The sequence below is a fragment of the Corylus avellana genome, chromosome ca2 (assembly GCF_901000735.1).
Source record: "Corylus avellana chromosome ca2, CavTom2PMs-1.0".
Taxonomy (NCBI): Eukaryota; Viridiplantae; Streptophyta; class Magnoliopsida; order Fagales; family Betulaceae; genus Corylus; species Corylus avellana.
The window spans coordinates 8,544,856-8,565,331 of NC_081542.1; the positions used below are offsets into that span (position 1 = coordinate 8,544,856).

General features: G+C 35.5%; 2 protein-coding genes across 6 annotated transcripts; one reads left to right on the top strand and one right to left on the bottom strand.

The window, feature by feature from the left end:
- Positions 1-542: 542 nt before the first annotated feature.
- LOC132170525 (uncharacterized) lies at positions 543-6,904 on the top strand. 5 transcript variants are annotated; one of them, XM_059581530.1, is made up of 9 exons: positions 543-715; positions 1,081-1,536; positions 3,084-3,466; positions 4,402-4,651; positions 5,065-5,233; positions 5,329-5,431; positions 5,605-5,733; positions 6,196-6,411; positions 6,507-6,904. In XM_059581530.1, the coding sequence occupies exons 2-9, from the start codon at positions 1,260-1,262 to the stop codon at positions 6,783-6,785; spliced, it is 1,806 nt and encodes a 601-aa protein (XP_059437513.1). In that variant the 5' UTR covers positions 543-715; positions 1,081-1,259; the 3' UTR covers positions 6,786-6,904. The 5 variants fall into 5 exon arrangements, with proteins under 5 accessions (XP_059437513.1, XP_059437514.1, XP_059437517.1 ...); XM_059581531.1 differs by lacking the exon at positions 543-715 and adding an exon at positions 733-821; XM_059581534.1 differs by lacking the exon at positions 543-715 and adding an exon at positions 762-781.
- A 1,933-nt stretch (positions 6,905-8,837) lies between these two features.
- On the bottom strand, positions 8,838-16,721 carry LOC132170351 (uncharacterized). Its single transcript, XM_059581303.1, has 3 exons — positions 16,379-16,721; positions 14,035-16,011; positions 8,838-9,642 (listed from the first exon to the last, which is right to left on the bottom strand). The coding sequence occupies exons 2-3, from the start codon at positions 15,631-15,633 to the stop codon at positions 9,259-9,261; spliced, it is 1,983 nt and encodes a 660-aa protein (XP_059437286.1). The 5' UTR covers positions 15,634-16,011; positions 16,379-16,721; the 3' UTR covers positions 8,838-9,258.
- Positions 16,722-20,476: the final 3,755 nt, after the last annotated feature.

Genomic DNA, 20,476 nt, shown 5'->3' on the forward strand with positions numbered 1-20,476 from the left:
GGTTTTTTGTGGTAATTTACACAATTAATTTAATCCCATAGAAAAGGATTAGCTAAGCCATTTATTTTTGAGTGGCTTAACTAACTCTGTGTGTATGAGATTAGTAATCCCATGGGAATAAACTATTCCCAAGAATAGAATGTTACCAAACAAAAGACTAGTTATACTTAGTGTTAGCTAGTCCAATCCAAGAGTCTATTCCGCAAACCAAACGGGGCCTTAAACTGCGAAAATTGCAAGTGCACCCTCAAGACCAATCAAACCATATCTTAACCACCCGCCCACCAAAACATTAATAAAAATCAAAGTAATTTATACTAATCCGACAAAAATTATCCATTGCGAAACCTAAATTAAGGTTTGATTCATGATCATCATCTTATTTTGGGAGAGACAGCTATCAATACTCTTATCATACTAATGATGGTGAGAGGAGAGACAGAGAGAGAGAGAGAGAGAGAGTGGGGCCTTTTGGTAAAGAATATATGCTGCCTGCACCAAGTGATTCTTCTCTCTATTATAAAAAAGAGACACCAGTAGGGAATGCACAGAATGCACAATTATCTATAAACTAAAACAAAGTGATGATATGTCTGTTTCTTACTTGGGAAACTGAACAGACTTTCCCCTTCTCTTCCCCTTTCTTTCAAATTCTACTGTGTTTCCTGTTAGGGGGTTTCCTTTCTTTCTGGCTTCAACCATGCTGTTTTTGATGGTAGGGCTGCCTGCTTTTCCTTGATTCTTATCTTCCCCTAGACTGCATTCTTGTCCTTTTTGGCAGGTGTCTTTCTGCATGCATCCTCTTTTTGTTCATAATTTCAGTAAGTGTGTGTAAGCTTGTAACTTTATGTTTGACATGTTTTATTTGTTTTACCTTTTACTTTACTGGGTGTCTGATGTTGTTTCTATTCTTTCATGGAAACAGAATTATTTTGAATAATTAGTTTTCAAATTCTTTTGGGTCTGTGTATGTGGATAAAAATTTTAATTTTGTTCAAGTTTTTCCTCACTCAATCCTGGTGTCTCTCTTCTTCTTTTTTATGTATTTTTAATAATCAGAATTTTCATTTATTTTTGCAGTTGGAAGGAAGATAGAGGTGGACCACAGAATCTAATGGTGAAGTGGATTGCTGTGCCTAGGAGTAGTTGGAGAACGAAAGACCCATTTTTTAGCACAAGTTGGTTGTGAAAAATCTCATGGGAAACAACAGAAAAGATTTGGAGTGGATTCATGTGATCATGGTTATGAGTTAGTTGGCATGGCACGAGATTTAGAGGAAAGGGCTCATTTGGAAACAAAACAAATGGAGACATCAAATAGGAAGTATTTTGAGAGAGTGGTTTCACAGAAGGCTTTGCAAATGGGGAGCTCCTTTCCCTGCCAAATTTGTGTTGTGGGTTTTCTCTGTGGAGTCTGTCTCACCTCTCTGTTTCTGGCTGCTCTCACTTCTTTTGGTTCCTTGGAGTTTGGTGGGATTTCATTTTCAGCCATTTCAGTGGGTGGTTCACCATGGAATTCCAGCTCAGAAATCATCAGTATGTGCTATATTCTCTCCCTCTCTCTCTCTGTTCTTCTTCGATTCTTTTGTATTTCTTCTTCTTTTGCTTTTCCTCTGTTTTTTTTTTTTTTTTTTTTTTGGGATTGGTAGAATTTCAGGTGGAAGTTTAAGGATGAAAAGCCATGATGGGAATGATCAAAGGGTGAATTAGAAGCAATTTAAAGTTAGAATAACTTGTTAAATACATCATACTCTAGTTTAATCAATCCACCTACTCGATTTCCTTTATATTCTTCCAATTGAAGCCACTGGTCCCTACTTTTTGTGGTACCAAATTATTAAATTTTTTTAGATCATTGCCGTTCCTAGAAATAATACTTTAGCCTCCAAAACTATCAAAAAAAGAAAAAAATTATATTTTTACGTTTTTCTTCCTAAACTACCCTTAAAGTTTGTAAAACATAAAAAAAAATAAAAATAAAAAATAAAGGGACTAATACGAAAAGGGCAAGACTTTTGGTATTTTCTGTTTTTTGTTTAATTTTTTTAATAATTTTAAAAAATTATTAGGGCTTTGATATCACTTTTTAGAGTTTAGATGAATAAAAATGTACCGATAGTTTAGGGGCTAAAACATATTTTTCCCATTAAGTAATCATGAAGAAAGAAACTTTGTAGACATAATTTAATTTGTTGGATCATTGATTTATTGAACGGGGGTCTTTCTTTATTACTAATGATTTACCATTCATTTTTCCTTTTGGTTGAAGATGTGGTTACTAGTACGGACTGCAATTTTAAACCAAAGGAAACAGAGAGATTAGTGGATTTGCAGAGTAGATCATTGAGAGATTAGTGGATTTGCAAAGTAGATCATTGAAAGATTTCCTTTATATACTTCCAATAGAAGCCACTAGGCCCGGAACAGGATACTCTCCAGTTCAAATGAACTTGAGAATATCCAGTTAGTTACAGTGAAATGGTATTTTTGTTTATTCATTTTTTGATAAGACAAAAATACCCCTTTACTATAACTAACTAACTGGATTTTCTCTAGTTTCAATGAAATGGAGAGGATCCTAATTCACTAGGCACTACTTTATGTACTACTAAATGATTAAAAATTTAGATCATTCTTGTGGTTTCTAGAAATAAGGGTCATTTTGAGGCATGGGTATAAGATTGTATAGATCAACGCTAACACGATTCATTTAATTAAACAGGCCAGTCCCTTTAATTCAAACTTGCTAATTTTGTGTTAGGTTCGTGTTAAATTCACTTGTCGTGTAAAAAATTTGTCAGTTCTTATGTTGCATGTCAGGTTTAGGTTGAGGTATGAGTATAAAACTATATAGGTCAATCATAACCCGATCTATTTAATTAAACGAGTTAGATTCCGTCAACCCTAATCTGCAAATTTCGTGTTTAATTCGCAAGTCGTGACAAAATTGCTGGCCCAAATAGCAATCATGAAGAAAGAGACTTCGTAGATGTAATTTTATTGGTTTGATCATTGATCTGCATTGAACAATGTTCTTTCTTGATAACTAATGATTTACCATTCTTTTTTTTTTTTGGCTGAAGATGTGGTTACAAGTACGGAGTGCAATTTCAAACCAAAGGAAACAAAGGAAACAGAGAGATTAGTGGATTCACAAAGTAGTAAAGAAAGGAACGATGATGAGAGGGTCTCCTTTCTATATTCTGCTTGGAGTGCCATGCTATCTAAACCTGCTCTGGAACAATTAAAACTAAATGGAGAGATTAGTGTGCCAAAAGCCCCTCATTTGGAAAATTGCAGGCTGAGAGCACAAGTAAATCAGCGTCTTGATAAGTCGTCTGAGAATGTGAGCTTCCCTCCTTGGGCAGGTTGGAAGGGATTGTTGGACATGCACCCAGCGGCTGCAACCGATGAGCAGCGGAGATACAGGCGTCAGGCTATGTCTGAAAATGCTTATCCTCCCTGGGTATGTTTCTTTTATTTACAATTCATAAATAGTGTTATTACCTTGGAATATTTACTTGGAAACCTGCTGCATTTATATGTGTGTGTACTTTTGCATTTTTCCATCTGTACATGTATGTTATTTATTTTTGTGTAATCAAGCAAATGGCTTAAAGAATTCCTAAATTTTCGTGAAAGGGCTTTGTTTTGAAAAGAGAAAACGAAATTAACAAACAACTTATAATACAAAACAGTCAATACTACTTTCACCTTTATGTCACATCATAACACATTTTTTTTTAAGAAAAAAAAGCACCCTCCGAAAAGAATTAACAAATAGAGCCCGAGAACCCTGTATCTACAGAGCATAATGTTAAAAAAGAATTTTAAGTAACAGCTAAAAAAAGCTAGTCCTTTTTTCTGCTTTAGGAGAATCTGTGTGGGTATATTAGGGTGTGGTGAGAAAAGAATAAACAAATAGAGAGAGCATCTCTTTTTTGAAGGTGGTTCATTTTATACCATTTTAGTTACTACCTTACCATGGATAGACCCAGGATCAATTGAACTTTAATTTTCCAAAATCGCATATGCAAAGTTCTACTAAAATCCTGGTAATCATAGGAAGGGCAAGAATAAGATTCTTTCTCCTAAGTATGTAAATGTTAAAACTAAAAACATATATAGATTCGTTACAGAATGATGTGAAAATATTTATATTTAAATCATTTCATTATGAATTTCTATTGATTTGCAATGAATTCTTGTAGGGTAAATAATCTCAAAGCTATTTTGTGTCTAATACGCTCATTTAAGTGCTTTGCAAAATGAACTTAAATTGTCTGTGGATTTCTCTTAGTTCCAATAAACCATGGAACACACAATGTCTAACCTGTCAGTCCATCATTCATAAGCACAAATTGAAGGATACCCTTTTTAATTTATGACTTAATTTTGCAGATTTTGGGATCAGATGAAGAAAACTATCCCTTGACTAGAAAAGTGCAACGTGATATATGGATCCATCAGCATCCATTGAAATGCAGTGATCCAAATGTAAGATTTCTTGTAGCTGACTGGGAGAGATTACCTGGATTTGGTATTGGAGGACAGCTTGCTGCAATGTGTAGTCTTCTTGCTATTGCAATCAGTGAGAAAAGGGTTCTTGTTACCAACTATTATAATCGGGCTGACCACGATGGATGTAAAGGTATAAACTATAGCATTACATTATTAATCATCGACTATCCTTAATGTGAACAGGTGCGAGTTGAATGTTGTATTCAATGTTAATTTCTTTCTTCTTAGAAGATCTAAGTGTACAATTTGAAATTATTAGGGTGATCAAATGGGTGGATTATAGAAGGAAAAACATAAAAATTGGTCTTCAATTAATAAGGAGATTCATATTTCAAATCATCCAATCGTGACGATATTTTGGCTTTTGTAGTGTTAAACAATTTCTAACTAGTTTAGGCATAACATGATATTTGCCATTTATTCTCGTTTAGGTACTCAAGAATCTATTATTTAGGTTTATAACTTAAAATGAGACCCTTTTGAAGAAAAACATCTCACAATATTCATCCTTGATAATAATAAGTACCAAATGTTTCTCTTTAGGTTCGGCCCGCTCCAGCTGGTCTTGCTATTTCTTTCCAGAAACATCTCAAGAATGTCGAGACCGTGCATTTGAGCTTTTGAGGAGTGAGGAGGCATGGAAAAGAGGAATCATAACTGCAAAAGAAAATTATAGTACAAAGGATATATGGTCTTCTAGACGGATTCCTAGGCAAGCGGCTGCATATCTAACAATTTAACTTAACCTGCGCTCAGAGATTTCTAGAATATCATTTCTCATTTTGTTGATGTCAATTTTTCTTGCAGGATATGGGGTCACCCTTGGAGTTATTTGCAACCAACGACGGAAATAAATGGGAGTTTGATTGCTTCTCATCGCAAGATGGATCGAAGGTGGTGGGTAGCACAGGTATACATCTTAAATTTCAGCTGCAAGAGGATCAATATTTCAGTTTTTATTTAAATCTTGAATCTTGTATACTCATAGACTGCAGTTTTAAAAGAGAAGTAATATCTACTGCACCATTTCTTAATTGAAAATTTGAACCCTGATGGCTGTAATTCTATTTGCATTGTTCTCAGGCAGTTCACTACTTAATGAGGTTTCAAACAGAGTACATGTGTGGCCTATTAAATGTTGAGCGCCATGCTGCATTTGGAAAGGAAGCTGCAAAAATTGTTCTGCAAAGTCTTAACAAGGAGTGGCCAAAGGTTTGTCAATTTTAGCCTTCTGCCCCTAGTGGACAGGTTCAGGGAAGAATTTTAGGCATCTTTCTCCAAATTACAAATTGTTGAGGAATTCAGAACTCCTTTTCTTTTCTCCCCTGTTGTCTTGGTGGTCAAACGAATCTCTCATTCCCTATTTACTTTTGAAGTTTGATTATAGATATAGATGTTTTGCCCATAAGCTTATATAAGCATGGTTAATATCATACTTAAGCCATGTGGGACACTTGACATCCATGGCGACCCATTCTAGCTTATAGGTTGCCTCCTCTGTGACTCGAGCCCGTGATGTGGTGCTTGGCATTAATACCAAATTATACAAACTTCAAATAGAACTCATTATTGAAAACCGGGAAGGGTACCCAAAAGCTTATGTATACATGGTAACATAGACCAAGTTTGTAATCATAAGCAGATTATTAAGCCTCGTGAAAACTCTTGTATCAGGAATTTACAAACACGCCAAGATCCGATATCGAAGATTACGTGTGGTCAAGTCACAAACCATGGGTACCAAGGCCATTGCTAAGTGTGCATGTCAGGATGGGAGACAAAGCTTGTGAAATGGAGGTAGTTGAATTTGAAGAATACATGCATCTTGCTCATCGCATTAGGAAGCACTTCCCAAACCTCAACAACATTTGGCTTTCAACCGAAATGCAGGTATGCTGTTAATATTCTTGCTGACTGCTTTGGAACAAAACTGATGGTTTATGATTTAAAGCGGCTAATATTATCAATATTTGATGTAAATCCAGCAAGTTATTGACAAGTCAAAAGGCTATTCTGGGTGGAATTTTTACTACACCAATGTGACAAGGCAAGTGGGAAACAGTTCAATGGCAAGTTATGAAGCGAGTCTTGGTAGGGAGAGAAGCACAAACAATCCGCTTGTCAATTTCTTGATGGCAACGGAAGCAGACTTTTTCATTGGGGCATTGGGATCCACATGGTGCTTCCTTATAGATGGGATGAGGAATACTGGAGGAAAAGTAATGGCTGGATACTTGAGTGTGAACAAAGATCGATTCTGGTAGAGATTTACCTCAACCTGCCAATAACATTTGTATGTAAATTTTGTTACTCGTACATAGGTAGTAATTTTTTTCGCATAATGTATGTACTCAAACTCAAAAAAAAAAAAAAAATGATACGTATGCACAGCTTCTGTTTTATTCTTTTTTTATTATATATATTTTAAGTGAAACGGAGAGAAGAAACAGAAAATAAAGCGGGGGTGGAATGGAAGGACGCAATAAGGTAGAGGTTTGAATGAAGTCTAATGGGCTAATATATATTAAAGTTTTTTCATGTGTTAACAAAAAAATTGACTCCCCCTATGATGGGCTTAAAACTAAATAAATCATTATGTTAGTCTACCCAAAAAAAATAAATATGAGAGACGTCCCTTGGTAGCGAGAATGCCCTCGGCCATTTTTCGATGAAGCATTTTAAGTCTATCTTGGAGATTGAGTTTCCAAAGAGACTTCCAAATGTGGGGGGTCCCAAAGGGTGTGTTTTGTGAGGGTAGCAGAGGGGATTTTGGTATTGAGGATAAGAGAGGAGCTAGGGCTTGGTAAATTTCATTCTCAGCGGGGATGGCACAACCAATCATGCATGTTAGCCACCCTTTGTTCATACATAAAAAAGCTTAATACATTTTTTTTTTTTTATAAAAAAATAAAAACAAAAAATCCCATATCTACCTTTGTTCATACATGTTAGCCACCCTTAAGATTTATTGATTTATTGATTTATTGATTTATTTATTTTTAAACTTCAAAATTAATAATGTTTAGAAAAGTTGAAATTAAAATATCCTTTCCAAATCTGTCTTTAAATTGCAACATATTAATCACACAAAGTATTACTGTTACTATTCACGATCAAATTGAGTCAAATAGCTTGGTTCATTAGATAATAAAAAACCTTTAAATTTAAGCTTATCTCCTGGTTTATGGATCAAGCCAATTTTTTTTTTGTTTTTTTTTTCAAAACCACCAAAAAACATATTTAAAAAAAGACGAAGTATTTGAGATGCAGAAGACGAAAAATAGATCTTGTGATGCAGAAGTTGAAGAGAGGCGAGATCTTGAGATGCAAAAGCCGAGAGAGAAGCGATCTCGTGATCAGTCGAAGAGAGACAAGATTCTCTCAAATCAGTGCTAGTAGAGAGAGAGAGAGAGAGGAGCTCTGGATCGGGTTTTGCGTAAGGGTTAGAGTGGTTGTGTGAGAGAAGAGTTGCATGAGGAAAGAGCAAAAAGGAGTAGTCAGGCATCGGGTTGAGCTTGAGGGCGAGTGGGAAAAATGGTTAATGATTTTTAAAATTGGAAAGCAATTTACGGTGATTAATTAAGGATTTTCTTGTCAACGGAAAATAATTTCAGTTTGACCACCATTTTATGTCGCACCAAACACCGTAAAATACAGAAGTCATTTTCAAGAAATCATTTTACATCGAAACAAGCAAAGCCTTAATTAATGAATAAACTAGGACGAGCATTTTAGCAAGCTAAGCTTAAGCTATTCGTGAGCAATTTCGTTTTGTTTTACTGCCCTACATATGAGGGCATTTTAGTTGTCTTTCTTTTTTGTCGTTGTGAAAAATCAGGTGAGAATCCTTACGCCCTAGGACATTTTGACTTCCAAGACTCAAATTTTTCAATTTGATAGCTTTAAAACCTAGTTTGGGCATATCCAATAAGTTTAAAACCTGTTACTTTTTCGTAAAATAGGTAATAGAAATGGTTGTGAAAAATACTGTTATACCCCCTCAAATCAAAAGAATATATATATATATAAAAAGAAAGGAAAAAAGGTGATATATCTAGATGATTTAGCCCAACCATAACAGTTGGCTCACAACTGCACCTTGAGGGGCTCCACCCCGCTAATTGCACAAGAAGAGGGCGACAAATGTTTTGTTTTTTGGAATGAGCCAAAAAACAAGGTTGAATAAATGTATGCTGGAGATAACATATTCGCAAGAAATTAACAAAGAGGCAAAAAGAGAGATTTGCATGAGAAGATTGACTATTCATTGAGGCTAGGCTCACAATCTATTATATAGTTGAGAGAGTCATGAGGAGTGATCCAACCATTATTTTCTACTTGTAACAAAAACTATATAACTATCCCTTTACTGAAAATATTTCTATCAAATTTTCCTAACAAAACAAAGTCAGCTGGAAGAATAGTTATTAATTTGCACTTGAATGACAGAGAGGGAATGCCAATCACATAAAAAAAAAAAAAAAAATGTAAAATTGTTAATCGAATTAGATACAAGATTGGTCTCTAGGAAAAATTAGAATGAAAACAAGCTATGAGAGAAACGAGAAGCCTCTGCTCCTCCATAATCTCACTTCACATGACAATACAACAACAGATTTAAGAAGGTGAGGCTCGTCTTAATGAACAACAAATTGATTGCCTAACAATCATCCACCAACCCAATTGCAAAGGGAAAAATGAAGTCAGATGCAAACAGGAGTTTACCTCCTTGATGTATTATTCTTCAACTTCCTCATTGACCGGCTGTCCCCCTTCCCCAGCTTTCGCTGCTGTCTGTCTCCGATGTTTCTTGCTCTTGGCTTTCTTTGCCTTCAAGCGCCGCTTCTTCTCATTCGCATCAACCCAGGTGTAGTCTGATGGTATGTGGAAAGGGTCAACCTCATCCTTATACCGGTGACTCTCACTGTCGCTAGATTGCCCTCCACGACTCCCTCTCATCCATGAAATCCACGATGAGGACCCTTCTGATTCCTTGGATTTGGCATCCTGGAAATGTGCCGGGCTGGACAGAGGGGTTGAAAACTCCTCTGATGGCTGAAGCTCTTCAAATTTTGTGAAGGTAACAAGGACTCTAATAGTGGGGACAATTGGGATTGCAACCTGCAGAAGAGAGAATAAGATCTTATAGACATGATTATTACACACTACTCTGTTTTAAGACAATGAATAATCAAACATAATATCAAATTACAAAAAAAAAAAAAATTAAAAATTAAAAAATTAAAATTCAGGATAAATGAACTATTAGGACTGTGATTGATAGACACTGGAATCCACAACGATCTATCAAAGAACCTCTGTTACCATGAGCTGATCCATTATAAGTTAGTAACCAAGGTGTAACAGCAGACTTATCATCTAAAAGTGTTGGCTCATGATATTATCCAGAATAGCACTAAAATAACAAATGCAATGTATATGCAGCAAAGTTAAAGCCAACTGTACACAATTAGCAACGTCAATCCATCTTACTAAGTTTCATCAAGAAGTTAAAAGTCATACACCAAAATAAAAAAGCGTGGAAGAGATTCTGATAGAAATAGTTTAAATGCTTAGGGACAAAACCTCCCTCAAACCATACACCTCTTCTTTCAGGGGAGCAGGGTGCAAAGCTTTCAGATCCTACATCAGACTTACTCCATATAAAGGAAAAATTTCCCTGAGATTTTGTGGATTGTGTTCTTTTTCTTCTCCCTAGTTGGGTATCTCTCGTGTATACTCCATGTATACCTGGATTGCACCCATCTATGCATTTTAATTAGATTGAATTATTTATAAAAAATTAAAAAAAAAAAAGAAAATTTTGAACTGATCAACTCCTCTCTTGTTTTTCTTTTTTTCCTTTTTTTCTTTGGCTTGTGTTTGCTCAATTTATGATCCCCAAGATTTTCTTTTCCCTTATTTTATCACTTTCAATGCATTTTTTTAAAATTGAACTAAAATATTAAATATATATCAAACCAATCCCACTAAAAATTTCACATAATTAAGGTTTGAGGTCAAAAAAATTAATCCAAATTTTGTTATTGAAGTCAATGTTTTAAATAAAAAAAAATAAAAAAATTAAAAAAAAGAAGCAAAAGTTGCAAAAAATGATGAGGATGATGGTGCACACTGATGGACTAAAACAGATTCTGTGATGGCAAAATCTGATTGGTTTTTACGCCACTTGATGCTACATGACTAGCTCATATAACTCGGTCACTTTTTCACCCCATTGCCTTGACCATAAAGAATGTTTTTGTCACCCAATCCCTCCCCACACCCCTCCCAAAAGATAAATTAAGAGTAATGGTAAAATAAGGGAGGCACGTGGATGGATATACTATAAACCAAGTGATACTATAACTTCCATACTCTTCCAAAACATCATTATTACCTTACCATGTGGACAGGTATACTAATATCAATTGTACACTAAGTAGTAACCTAGTGGGCAACCGAACTGACTCCCAGAAGGTAACTTGCAACAATTAGGATCATAAGGAAGGTTTTCTAAACTATAGAAATTGATGACTGCTAAAACAACCAACAAAAGCAGGAAAAAAGAGCTTACACTAGAATAATTTCAAATCCGTATGTGCAGATCCTTTTTATTTATTTATTTATTTTTTATAATAAGTAATCGACATATATCATTAAAAGCGTAAGGCGCCCCTAAGTACGAAGGAAGTATACAAAAGGAAACACCTAATATTATGTGCACATCTTTTACTAGTAAACCATCGCTGTACACACACACACATATTAGTAAGTGACAAAAACCATAAGTCTTGAACCCATGACCTTACCCACCACCTGTCCTTAAGGCGGAGAGAGTGCCATTTGAGCTAGAGCTCATTGGCTTAAAGTATCCGTTTTTCCAAACATCTAAAAGTAATTAAATCTCGTTAGAAAGCGCAAAAGGGAGCAACCTAAGTACATAGGTAATAGTATACAAGAGAGACTCCTAAAGGGGAGAAAAAGACAAACAAAAATCTAAATATTCAGAAAAACTAGAAAAATATGGACTATTGTACGCTACTGTCCATGTATAAAGGGATTTAATCATGATGTTCGTTAGCTCAACCACCGAAGTCTCACGATCTTTAAACACATATATGGCTATCAATCAGTAAAGCAGCATTTGTCTTTGGCCTAGGTGCCTATTACTTGTTTCTCAAACCAAAAAATGGGGATGCTTTCTACTTGCTTTCTTCTTTTGCTTGTTTACTATGTCTATGAGTAGAAGGGCAGTGTGGAAGGAAGAGAAGTGGAGGGGATGTGCATGAGATAGGACTGGAGACACATCGTCTATACACATCATAGGTTCAAATCCAACTTGAATATTTCAGAACTAATTCTACACGAGACCAAGCAAGAGCAGCCCCAGTAGACACACAAGCAAGCCAACCCGTAGGATTTCCTTTCATACAAGAAGTACATTAATGTAACCTCTTAAGTAGGTAACTTCACGAAACTAATCGTGGCGAAGAGATTGAAGCGGTTGCCCGAGCAACCTGCACCAATTAAACGTAGTGCCAAGCCATACACCAACCTAAAGTAAGACCAAAACTATACCTGACTGCAATTAAATTGTAGTCAGCACAAGCACCCAAAGCAATCCCCTGTATAGTCTTTCGCACATCCTATGTAAACCTCCTGGGGGTAGATTAAATGGTCAATGGCAGATGAGAAGGTGAAATTTTTCCTTTTGTAACAATAACATGGAACTTAAAATCTACTAGTATCTTTCAGTTTCTCTAATCAGTTGAAAACAGCTACACAGTGACTCCTTCAAATTGTGCCAAAAATATGCCACAAGTTTACCCTAGTAACATGCATGCTCATAATTTTACTACCCAGTCGTGAAGAAATTGTGCATCCATACCACAGAGGCAAACATAAGGAATTCTTCAATTACGTATCTCCAAGTCCATTGTATCCCTTTTTTCGATCAAAAAAGGAAAAATGACTTTGTTGATATCTTACATGCCAGTACCTCACACAATGAATGATTCAGAAGAAACCCCAAACAACATGTGTAACAAAAACTAAATTTCATATTTTGAAGAAACAATCAAACAAGAAACTCACCTTGATACACTTTCAACTAGATTGACTAAATTGAAAATCTACCTTACATCAAGTGAGAGGGCAATATCATTCAGTATTTCTCCATTTTCTTATTATAATCTCTTCCTATACAAGGCTCTTGTATGACAGCCAGCTCTACCTCAATTCTACAAAATAGTGTAACAAGACCTCCCTCTTTTTCCTATTTCAATGCCTACCCAACATGTGCTTTTGCTTAATTAAACAGATTAAGATAATTTCTGTGGCATATGAAAACACAATCAACTCAATAGGACTTATCACTACAGATTCCAGTAATGATCATAGTTCTAAAAGAAATGGGCAAAATTTTCATTATGTTTTCAGCAAACTATGATTTGGAGATTTGGCTAATGGAAAGAAAACTGAGTCAGAAGTTCCTACTTTCAATTGAGACCAAATATGCTTCTACCATGTTTTTTAAGGTAATAATTAATTAAAAAAAATGTCGAAAAAAGGGGTACAACCCTAATACACAATAAGTAAACAAAAGAAATACCAAAAAGAACACATGCAAGCGCACACAGAAAACCTAACTTGTAAATTTAGAAAGTTTAAGTCAACTAACATAGCAAACGTGAGCAATCGGTAGCAACTATCCAGTCCAAAGGCAATCTCAAAGGCAATAGCTTCAAACTCAGAATTAATAATTTATGATCCTCAAAAGAGTGGACACTCCTCTCTCATCATAACACCTTATTAGACACAAAAGTACCACCCTCCAAATCATACTTCTTCTATGCCTACATAATCTCCCATACTATGTTTTCAGTAATGGTGGAAAACATAGAATGCCAGTAAGGGGACAGAGTTTCAAAAGAAATAGAATCATGTTCCAAAATATTTTGGGCAAACTATACAATATGATTTGGTACTTTTTAATAAAGAAAACTCTCTGGTCATTTCAAAAGTTCCTTGTTTCAAGCAACATAATGTCTTTTACCATTTTGCATGACAATAATATATCTTTTTGTGAAAAACAGTTGGAAAAGGAGGGCAAGCCAGCTTTTTCTCAATGGAACTTTTTTCAAACCCTAGAACAACTCTTTCCTCCATTCCCCAACCCCCCAGGACCCAAAAAAAAAACACAAATTGATGAAGAAGAAAAGAAGAAGTAGACCTAAACAATAAATTTTGTTGTAGAACAGATCCTACTTTGCAACCAATCCCAAAAAAAAAAAGGAAAAACAAATGGAGGAAGGCGAAAAAAAGCTCATGAAAGAGATTCATCATAATGAAAGCAGAAAGTGATATAAGCATATACCAACAGTTATAACGCAAAATCAGCCTTACCAAAAACACTTTTTTTTTGATAAATAGTCTTACCAAAAACAAATTGTTTTGTAAAGATGGTGCATTAGCAATATCAGAAGCACAAAAGAAGATATCTTGGATTACCTTGACTGGAAATGTGCCATGAGGAAGTTTAGTAGTCAAAAGCTCCCTGAGTCTTCTAACAGCCTTGACCTTGTTGGCTAAGATGTCAAGTAGAGGCAGGAGCTCATCTGTTTTCAAAGGGAAATCTGGTGTTAACCACAAGACAGGTCTCAAACCCTTTTTGTATTCGCTCTCATGCTTAGATTCACTAGTGACCCCTTTCTTTTTTTTCTTCTTACTGGTTTTATCCTTTCCCTTCTTGCCATCCCCCATATCCTCCTCCTTAGGAAATTCAGAAAATGATTTTTGGTGATCGATTGATTTCTGGTTGCTACCTTCTGGGGCCAACTTGGAGAACTTCTTCAAAATCTTTGAATCTTCAGGATCATCACCATTATTCTTTGGATTTTTCTTGTTCCAACCAAACCAACTTTTCTTCTCCTTAACAATGCCATTGGATTCGCAATTTTCATGGGAACCTAATGAACCATTTTCTGGATATTCAACGACCCCATGATCCTCATCTTCACAAATACCATCTGAGTTCCCCATACGAAGTGCAGAATCCAATTGCATCCTTTCCTCAGCTGTCATAAGATCACCATACTCATCATTGTTTTCACCATTTGCCATCCTTTCTTCATCATCCACAGCAAAAAGTTCCTCATCAGTCATTGCACCAGGAACCCGCCTTGACTTCACGCTCACCATCACATGAAGCATATCATAAACTTTGGCCTTCCAATTTCCAACCATCTCAGTCCTCTCCTGTCGCCTCCAAGTCAAATGAGAAACAAGCTCAGCCTGCGTAACATCAATGCCTGGCCTATACATATTTGTCTGAGACATTAATGCCACTTCATGGGAAACTTCTGCTTCTGTTGGTTGGGCACCAGCTCCTTCCAAAGCATTTGTGATTTCCTTCTCCTTATGGGAAAGAACAATCAAAGAACCAGGTGGCAAAGTTACGTTGCCATCCTCCGAAGAGTACCCTTCTCCAAGAAACAAAAATGTCTGATCAGATCTTTGAATCCGAAACCCATCAAAACCAGCAAGGGTCATATCAGCACGAAGATTAGAACCACGCTTCCAAATGCGGTAAGTATCTGACGGGGCAATCCGGCCAATAAATGGAATGACCGAGCTCTCAAAATGGAAAGTTATCTCCATATAAAAATCACGAATACGAGCCACTGAGGCAACAATACGTGGCAGTCTACGACACCATTTTGCCCAAGCAAGAGGCTGGTAATGCCTTGCGATGATCATCGCAATCGCCTCCTCTCTAGTGCATACCGCCTCTTGGAGAGCACTCCAACCATTCTCATTCTGGAGACTCCAGTCCGCACCAGCTGCCATCAAAATCTCTGCTGATGTGGGATCCCGCAGCCGTACTGCAAGGTGCAAAGGAGTCTCGCGACCTGGAACATCACGGCGATCAATAACAGCTGCGACGGCATCAGCCTGGAGCTCAGCAGCCATAGACTCCTCTTCGGTATTAACCTCCCCGGCCTTAGCAAGCTGAGGAAGGGTACCAATAATGCGCCTTAAGGCAGCATAGTCACGACGAGCTACAGCCAAATGAGCTGGACTATGAGCATATTTTGAGAAATCTTCCATTGATTCTCGTTCTTTATCTATCTCTTTCTAATTCTAAACTATATGGTTCCCTCCATTTTTGCAGAAACTGAAGCTATAGAGCTAAAATCCAAAGGGAACCATTTAAAAAAAAAATCTAGGGTTTCAAGAGCTAGAGAAAACCCAACAAAATCAGGGCGCTTTACTATCTTAGCCCTCTTTTGCTTCAAATTCTCTTATATTTATAGAGATTCCTCGGATGGCTGAACCAATTTTAGAACATTCAAAATCAATTTTTTAGTCCAAATTGCTTCGCTATGTAGAAAATATCCACCGTTTTTGTAACTCAAACTCCGAAACCCACTCACGTAGTTTGATCTTGAGCTCCATCACAATAGTAAGCTATCACAGAGCTCAAATCTGTACAAGAACAAAGAAAGACTCAAATGAAAAAATAAACTCAAATCACAAACAAAATCAATCTTGAAAATCATTAACAGCAATTTTCTTTAACAGAAACAAAAGCATCTTTCTCTTCAGCTCCATTTCTCTGTTTGGTTACTAAGAAAGAAGCGGAAAACGAAAGAAATCCGAATTCTGAAGCTGAGATTGTTCAAAAGCTGAGCCTAAAAAAGAGCCAGGATTCTCTGATAGCCAGAGCAAGAAAAAGACACAATCCGGAGTTTCACTTTCTTTCAGTTTCCGAGCAACCAAACAGAAATTTACTTTCTTCGTTTTAACCAAAACCAAGAAACCAAAAAAGTACAGCAAGAATGCAAGGAAGTACCTGAGAAAGCGCCGCGTGAGAGTCTCCGAATTTGAGACCGATCGGTTTTAGTGAAGACGTGCTCAAGCTCCAAATTTTGAGCTGCGCTAGAGACCGAGAGAGAGAGAGAATCGGACGGTTGGTGTGGAATTTCAGAGATGGGATCTAACGGTGAGGATCGTCTTCTCTCTCTCTCTATCTCTGAGTACTCTACGGACTTCTTCAACCATTAATTGCTTACAACACAGTTCAAAGTACGTATCCCAGCTCGGACTCCAACTCGGTCCCGACTCGTTCCCCCAACTCAGATCTCTCTCTCCCTCTCTCTCTCTCTCTCTTTTCTCTCTATCTCTGTCTCTGTCTCTGTATTTCGGGTCGAGTCTCGTCGCCTTTGTTCTCTGTAGCTGTTTTAGAGCACAAACTACTAATTACCCTCCCTTTTGTTCTATATTTACCAAGATGCCACTCAGTTAAAAACAAAAAAAGCTTTACCGTTAAGTAGTTGAACATCGATAAAAAACATACAAAATTTAAAAAAATAAAAAAATTCGCTGAATATCTCTGTGATTTTTTTTTTGTGGTATTGTTAGAGAAAGAGTAAAAAACTTTGGTCTAAATTTATTTCTCAAGCAATATTCTCTCTACTCAGTCTCATCATTCTTACAAACCCAACTCAACCAACCACCCAACAAGAAACAAAAAAGGGCAGAGGAACAGAAAAACAAAACACAAAAAATTGAGAAAAATATAAAAAAGTGCGCAAGAATGATGCTGCGATTGTGCTACGAGCTGCCGGAGTACTGCCTCGTGGGGTGGCGAGATTGTGGCCACGGTGGCGTTGACGGGCAGTCCTAGCACACGGACATCAAGTCCTACGTGTATAGGGACTACTCCATTACAGTGGTCTAGGCCAATTCCAACTTCGGAGATTAGAGCCAATTATGTTGTAACGCAACATCCTAATAATTTTTATAAATTATATCGGATGCATTATTTTCTTTTGACTTTAAGTATGATAATCTATCACTTGACAATGAAAACATTTATTGTTTTGTTGGGGGAAGAAACACCAAAAGAGTCAAACAAGAATACATTAGTATACATACTACGATACCATTTATAGCTCAAAAGCTTTGCTAATGGACTTAGGTCCACTTAAGTATATTAACTATTATTTTTCTTTATATTTTTTTAATATGAAACGATAACCTCACAAATGTATGCACAACATTTACCATAAAATTGAAGCAACGGCAATAAGAACGATTTCAGCGCCCCTCTCTAGATACCCCGAGCATGAAATAACTTATCAAATCGCTATTTTTGACAATTCTTACAACTATCAATTTTACATATCACATTGATCACTTACTAGTTTACATAAAATCATATTATATCTTATACCTTAGGATTTACTATTGTTCTGCTCGAGCTCCTTATCCTTATTGTTGTTGTCCTGTTGTTTGGTATTGTTGTTCTTTTCTATGTAAACAACGTTTATAGGTAAAATGATGAGTTCACAACTTAGTAAGCAAGCAAGCAGCGGCAGAGCCACGTTGCTCTTTGGCACCTCCAAAGATTTAAATTTTAAATTTTTTTTTTTTTTTCCTACCCACGGCACCCCCATCTGAGCCTAGCGTGAGGTTTTAGACCTCTTTCGAAGGCAAAATGAAAATGGAAGACAAATATTCTTGGATATAAAGCACTGAGAAGAGGTTTTTAGTAATTTTCTCCAATAAAGTAGCACAGTTGGCAAAAAATTCTCCTTCACTACAAAAGGTTTCAAGTCGTTTATTGGTTTCCAGGAAGAATAATTCAACCCAATTAATTTGCAGCACTGGTCAGCTTTGTAACTTTTGATACTTACTTAGCTTTGGATCTAAAAAATGCTTATAAATTATTTAAAATTGACGATATACGTATGATTACGGAGAAGTATTATTCTCTTAGATTTTTCTAATTATGACAAAATTAATTTGAGATATATGTGCTTGTTGATCCAACATTACAAAATTTGTCTTCCATTGCAGAATTATGTCAAGGATTGGCAAAGACAGAAAAATCAAAGACATACTATCTTATTGATAGATTAATTTGTTTTATTTTGATTCTTCCAGTGTCTACAGCAACTACCAAACGAGCATTTTCAGTAATGAAAATTGTTAAAACATGACTTTACAACAAAATGGAGGATGATTTTTTTTGCAAATAATTTTGTTCTCTATATTGAAAGGGAAATTGCTGAGAGCTTCGATTTAGATTCGATACTTGATATTTTGTACTTCTAAGAAACCGTAAAGTGCAGTTCTAGACACTTTTTTTTTTTTGTATTTCTGTCTTTCTGATATAATGCCGACATGTTATATTTATAATATATCAATTTAAGTATACATTTATGAACTTTTATAGATATTTTTTTGTGATGCATATATTGTGTGAATTACCAAATTTTTAGGGTGAGAAAAACTTTTAGGATGCCAAAAAAATTTTGGCGCGCAGCACCCCCAATATGAACTGTCTGGCTCTGCCACTGCAAGCAAGTTGTTGCTGATATGTGAATGTGTGGATATTTAACAACACACTTGTTTATACATAAAACAAGGGAAAACTTTATAAAATTTCTTCGAACTTTCACGCATTTTAAAATTACTCCCTCTTCCGAAATTTAAAAAACTTTTAATTTAGGCATCAAACTTTAATTTTTTACAATATCTCTCTTCCGATAGGATTTTCTATTAAATCTTGTCAAAATTATAAAATACCATTTTTTATAAAAATTTAAAAAATAAAAATTGCAAAGATTCAGACATATTTTTGCAAATTTCGTTAAAATCCTGATTGATGCCTAAATCTTTTCATTTTTTTTTTAATATTTTTTTTATAATAAAAAACAATGATATTTTGAAAATTTGACGGGATTTAATGAAAATACCTAACAAAGGGGTGATTACAAAAAATTGGAAATTCGATACATTAAATTGAGAGTTTTTGAAGTTTGAGAGTAATTACAAAAATAATAAAAATTTAAGAGAAATTTTTCCTAAAAATAACTCGTGGAAACCACAGCTTTACTTCTTGAAAATATTTCCTTTACAAACAAATGACATTTTGCTAAAATCATAAAAGTCACTTTGCTGAAAATGATTCCTTTAATAAATGGTCAATGGTTTACTGACAACATCAAAATCATTTGAGTAAAGGATTTGTTTCATAAACATCTTTCGTAAATAAGTCTTTGTAAATGTCTGCCATAAACATCTTTTGTCCATATTCTTTTTCGTGGAACTTGACCTTGGTAAACATGCATTTTCCTGAAAATAAGTCTCTTCAACTATAAAACTTTGTTACTGATGAGAAGCTTATGCATATTTTCTTTACTTTATTCTCTATATCCCGTTTGGTTCGCATAATAGACTCTTAAAATAAAATGTTTATTTCATAAGAATAGTCATTCTTTTAATTGGTAAAGACCTATTTCTATTTTCTTACGAAAATGAATACTTATTTGTCTAAAAAAATGAAAGGTATATACAACATTTTCTAAAAAAAAAAAAAAACTATTTTTATTTTATTTTCTTTTTACCCTTCAACCCTAAAAAAAATAAAATTAAAAATTAAAAATTAAAAAAAAAAAGTAAAAAGTTGAATCATAAGGGTGGCCAAGGCCCACCCGATGGCACCGGGGGTGGCCGGCCACCCATAGAAATCAGCTTTCAAAAAAAAAATTTAACCATTTTTCTTATCTCATAAAACTCAGTAAACATACAGACAATAGCCTATCTGAAACATCATAGTAAAAAGGCATCATTTGAAATAAACATCTATAAACGACTTCATGTCACACATTTCATGCATAAAACAATTTCACAATTCTCATCATACATAACCTGGGCTTTTCTTCAAAAATATGTTGTATAACTTTGCACATAAAATGCTCCAAGTCAACATTCATAAAAATACAAGCAAAAATATAAACTTGAGGTCAATTGTTTAAATCCCTTTTTGTCTTCGCCGCAACTTACCGTCCTTACCATTGCGACCAATTCCTTGAACGTCTTCAAGAAACCTTTCCTCGAAGACCTACAATTGCGTCACACAACTTCCTTAATTAATAGATTC

What these genes read in the sequence shown, in the direction of transcription:
- LOC132170525 (XM_059581530.1), top strand. Translation starts at nt 1,260, where the DNA reads ATGGCACGAGATTTAGAGGAAAGGGCTCATTTGGAAACAAAACAAATG. An exon ending in TTCCAGCTCAGAAATCATCA is followed by an intron (nt 1,537 to 3,083) that starts GTATGTGCTATA and finishes TTTTGGCTGAAG; the next exon opens with ATGTGGTTACAAGTACGGAG. An exon ending in AAAATGCTTATCCTCCCTGG is followed by an intron (nt 3,467 to 4,401) that starts GTATGTTTCTTT and finishes TTAATTTTGCAG; the next exon opens with ATTTTGGGATCAGATGAAGA.
- LOC132170351 (XM_059581303.1), bottom strand. Translation starts at nt 15,633, where the DNA reads ATGGAAGATTTCTCAAAATATGCTCATAGTCCAGCTCATTTGGCTGTA. An exon ending in ATGGCACATTTCCAGTCAAG is followed by an intron (nt 9,643 to 14,034) that starts GTAATCCAAGAT and finishes TCTCTTCTGCAG; the next exon opens with GTTGCAATCCCAATTGTCCC.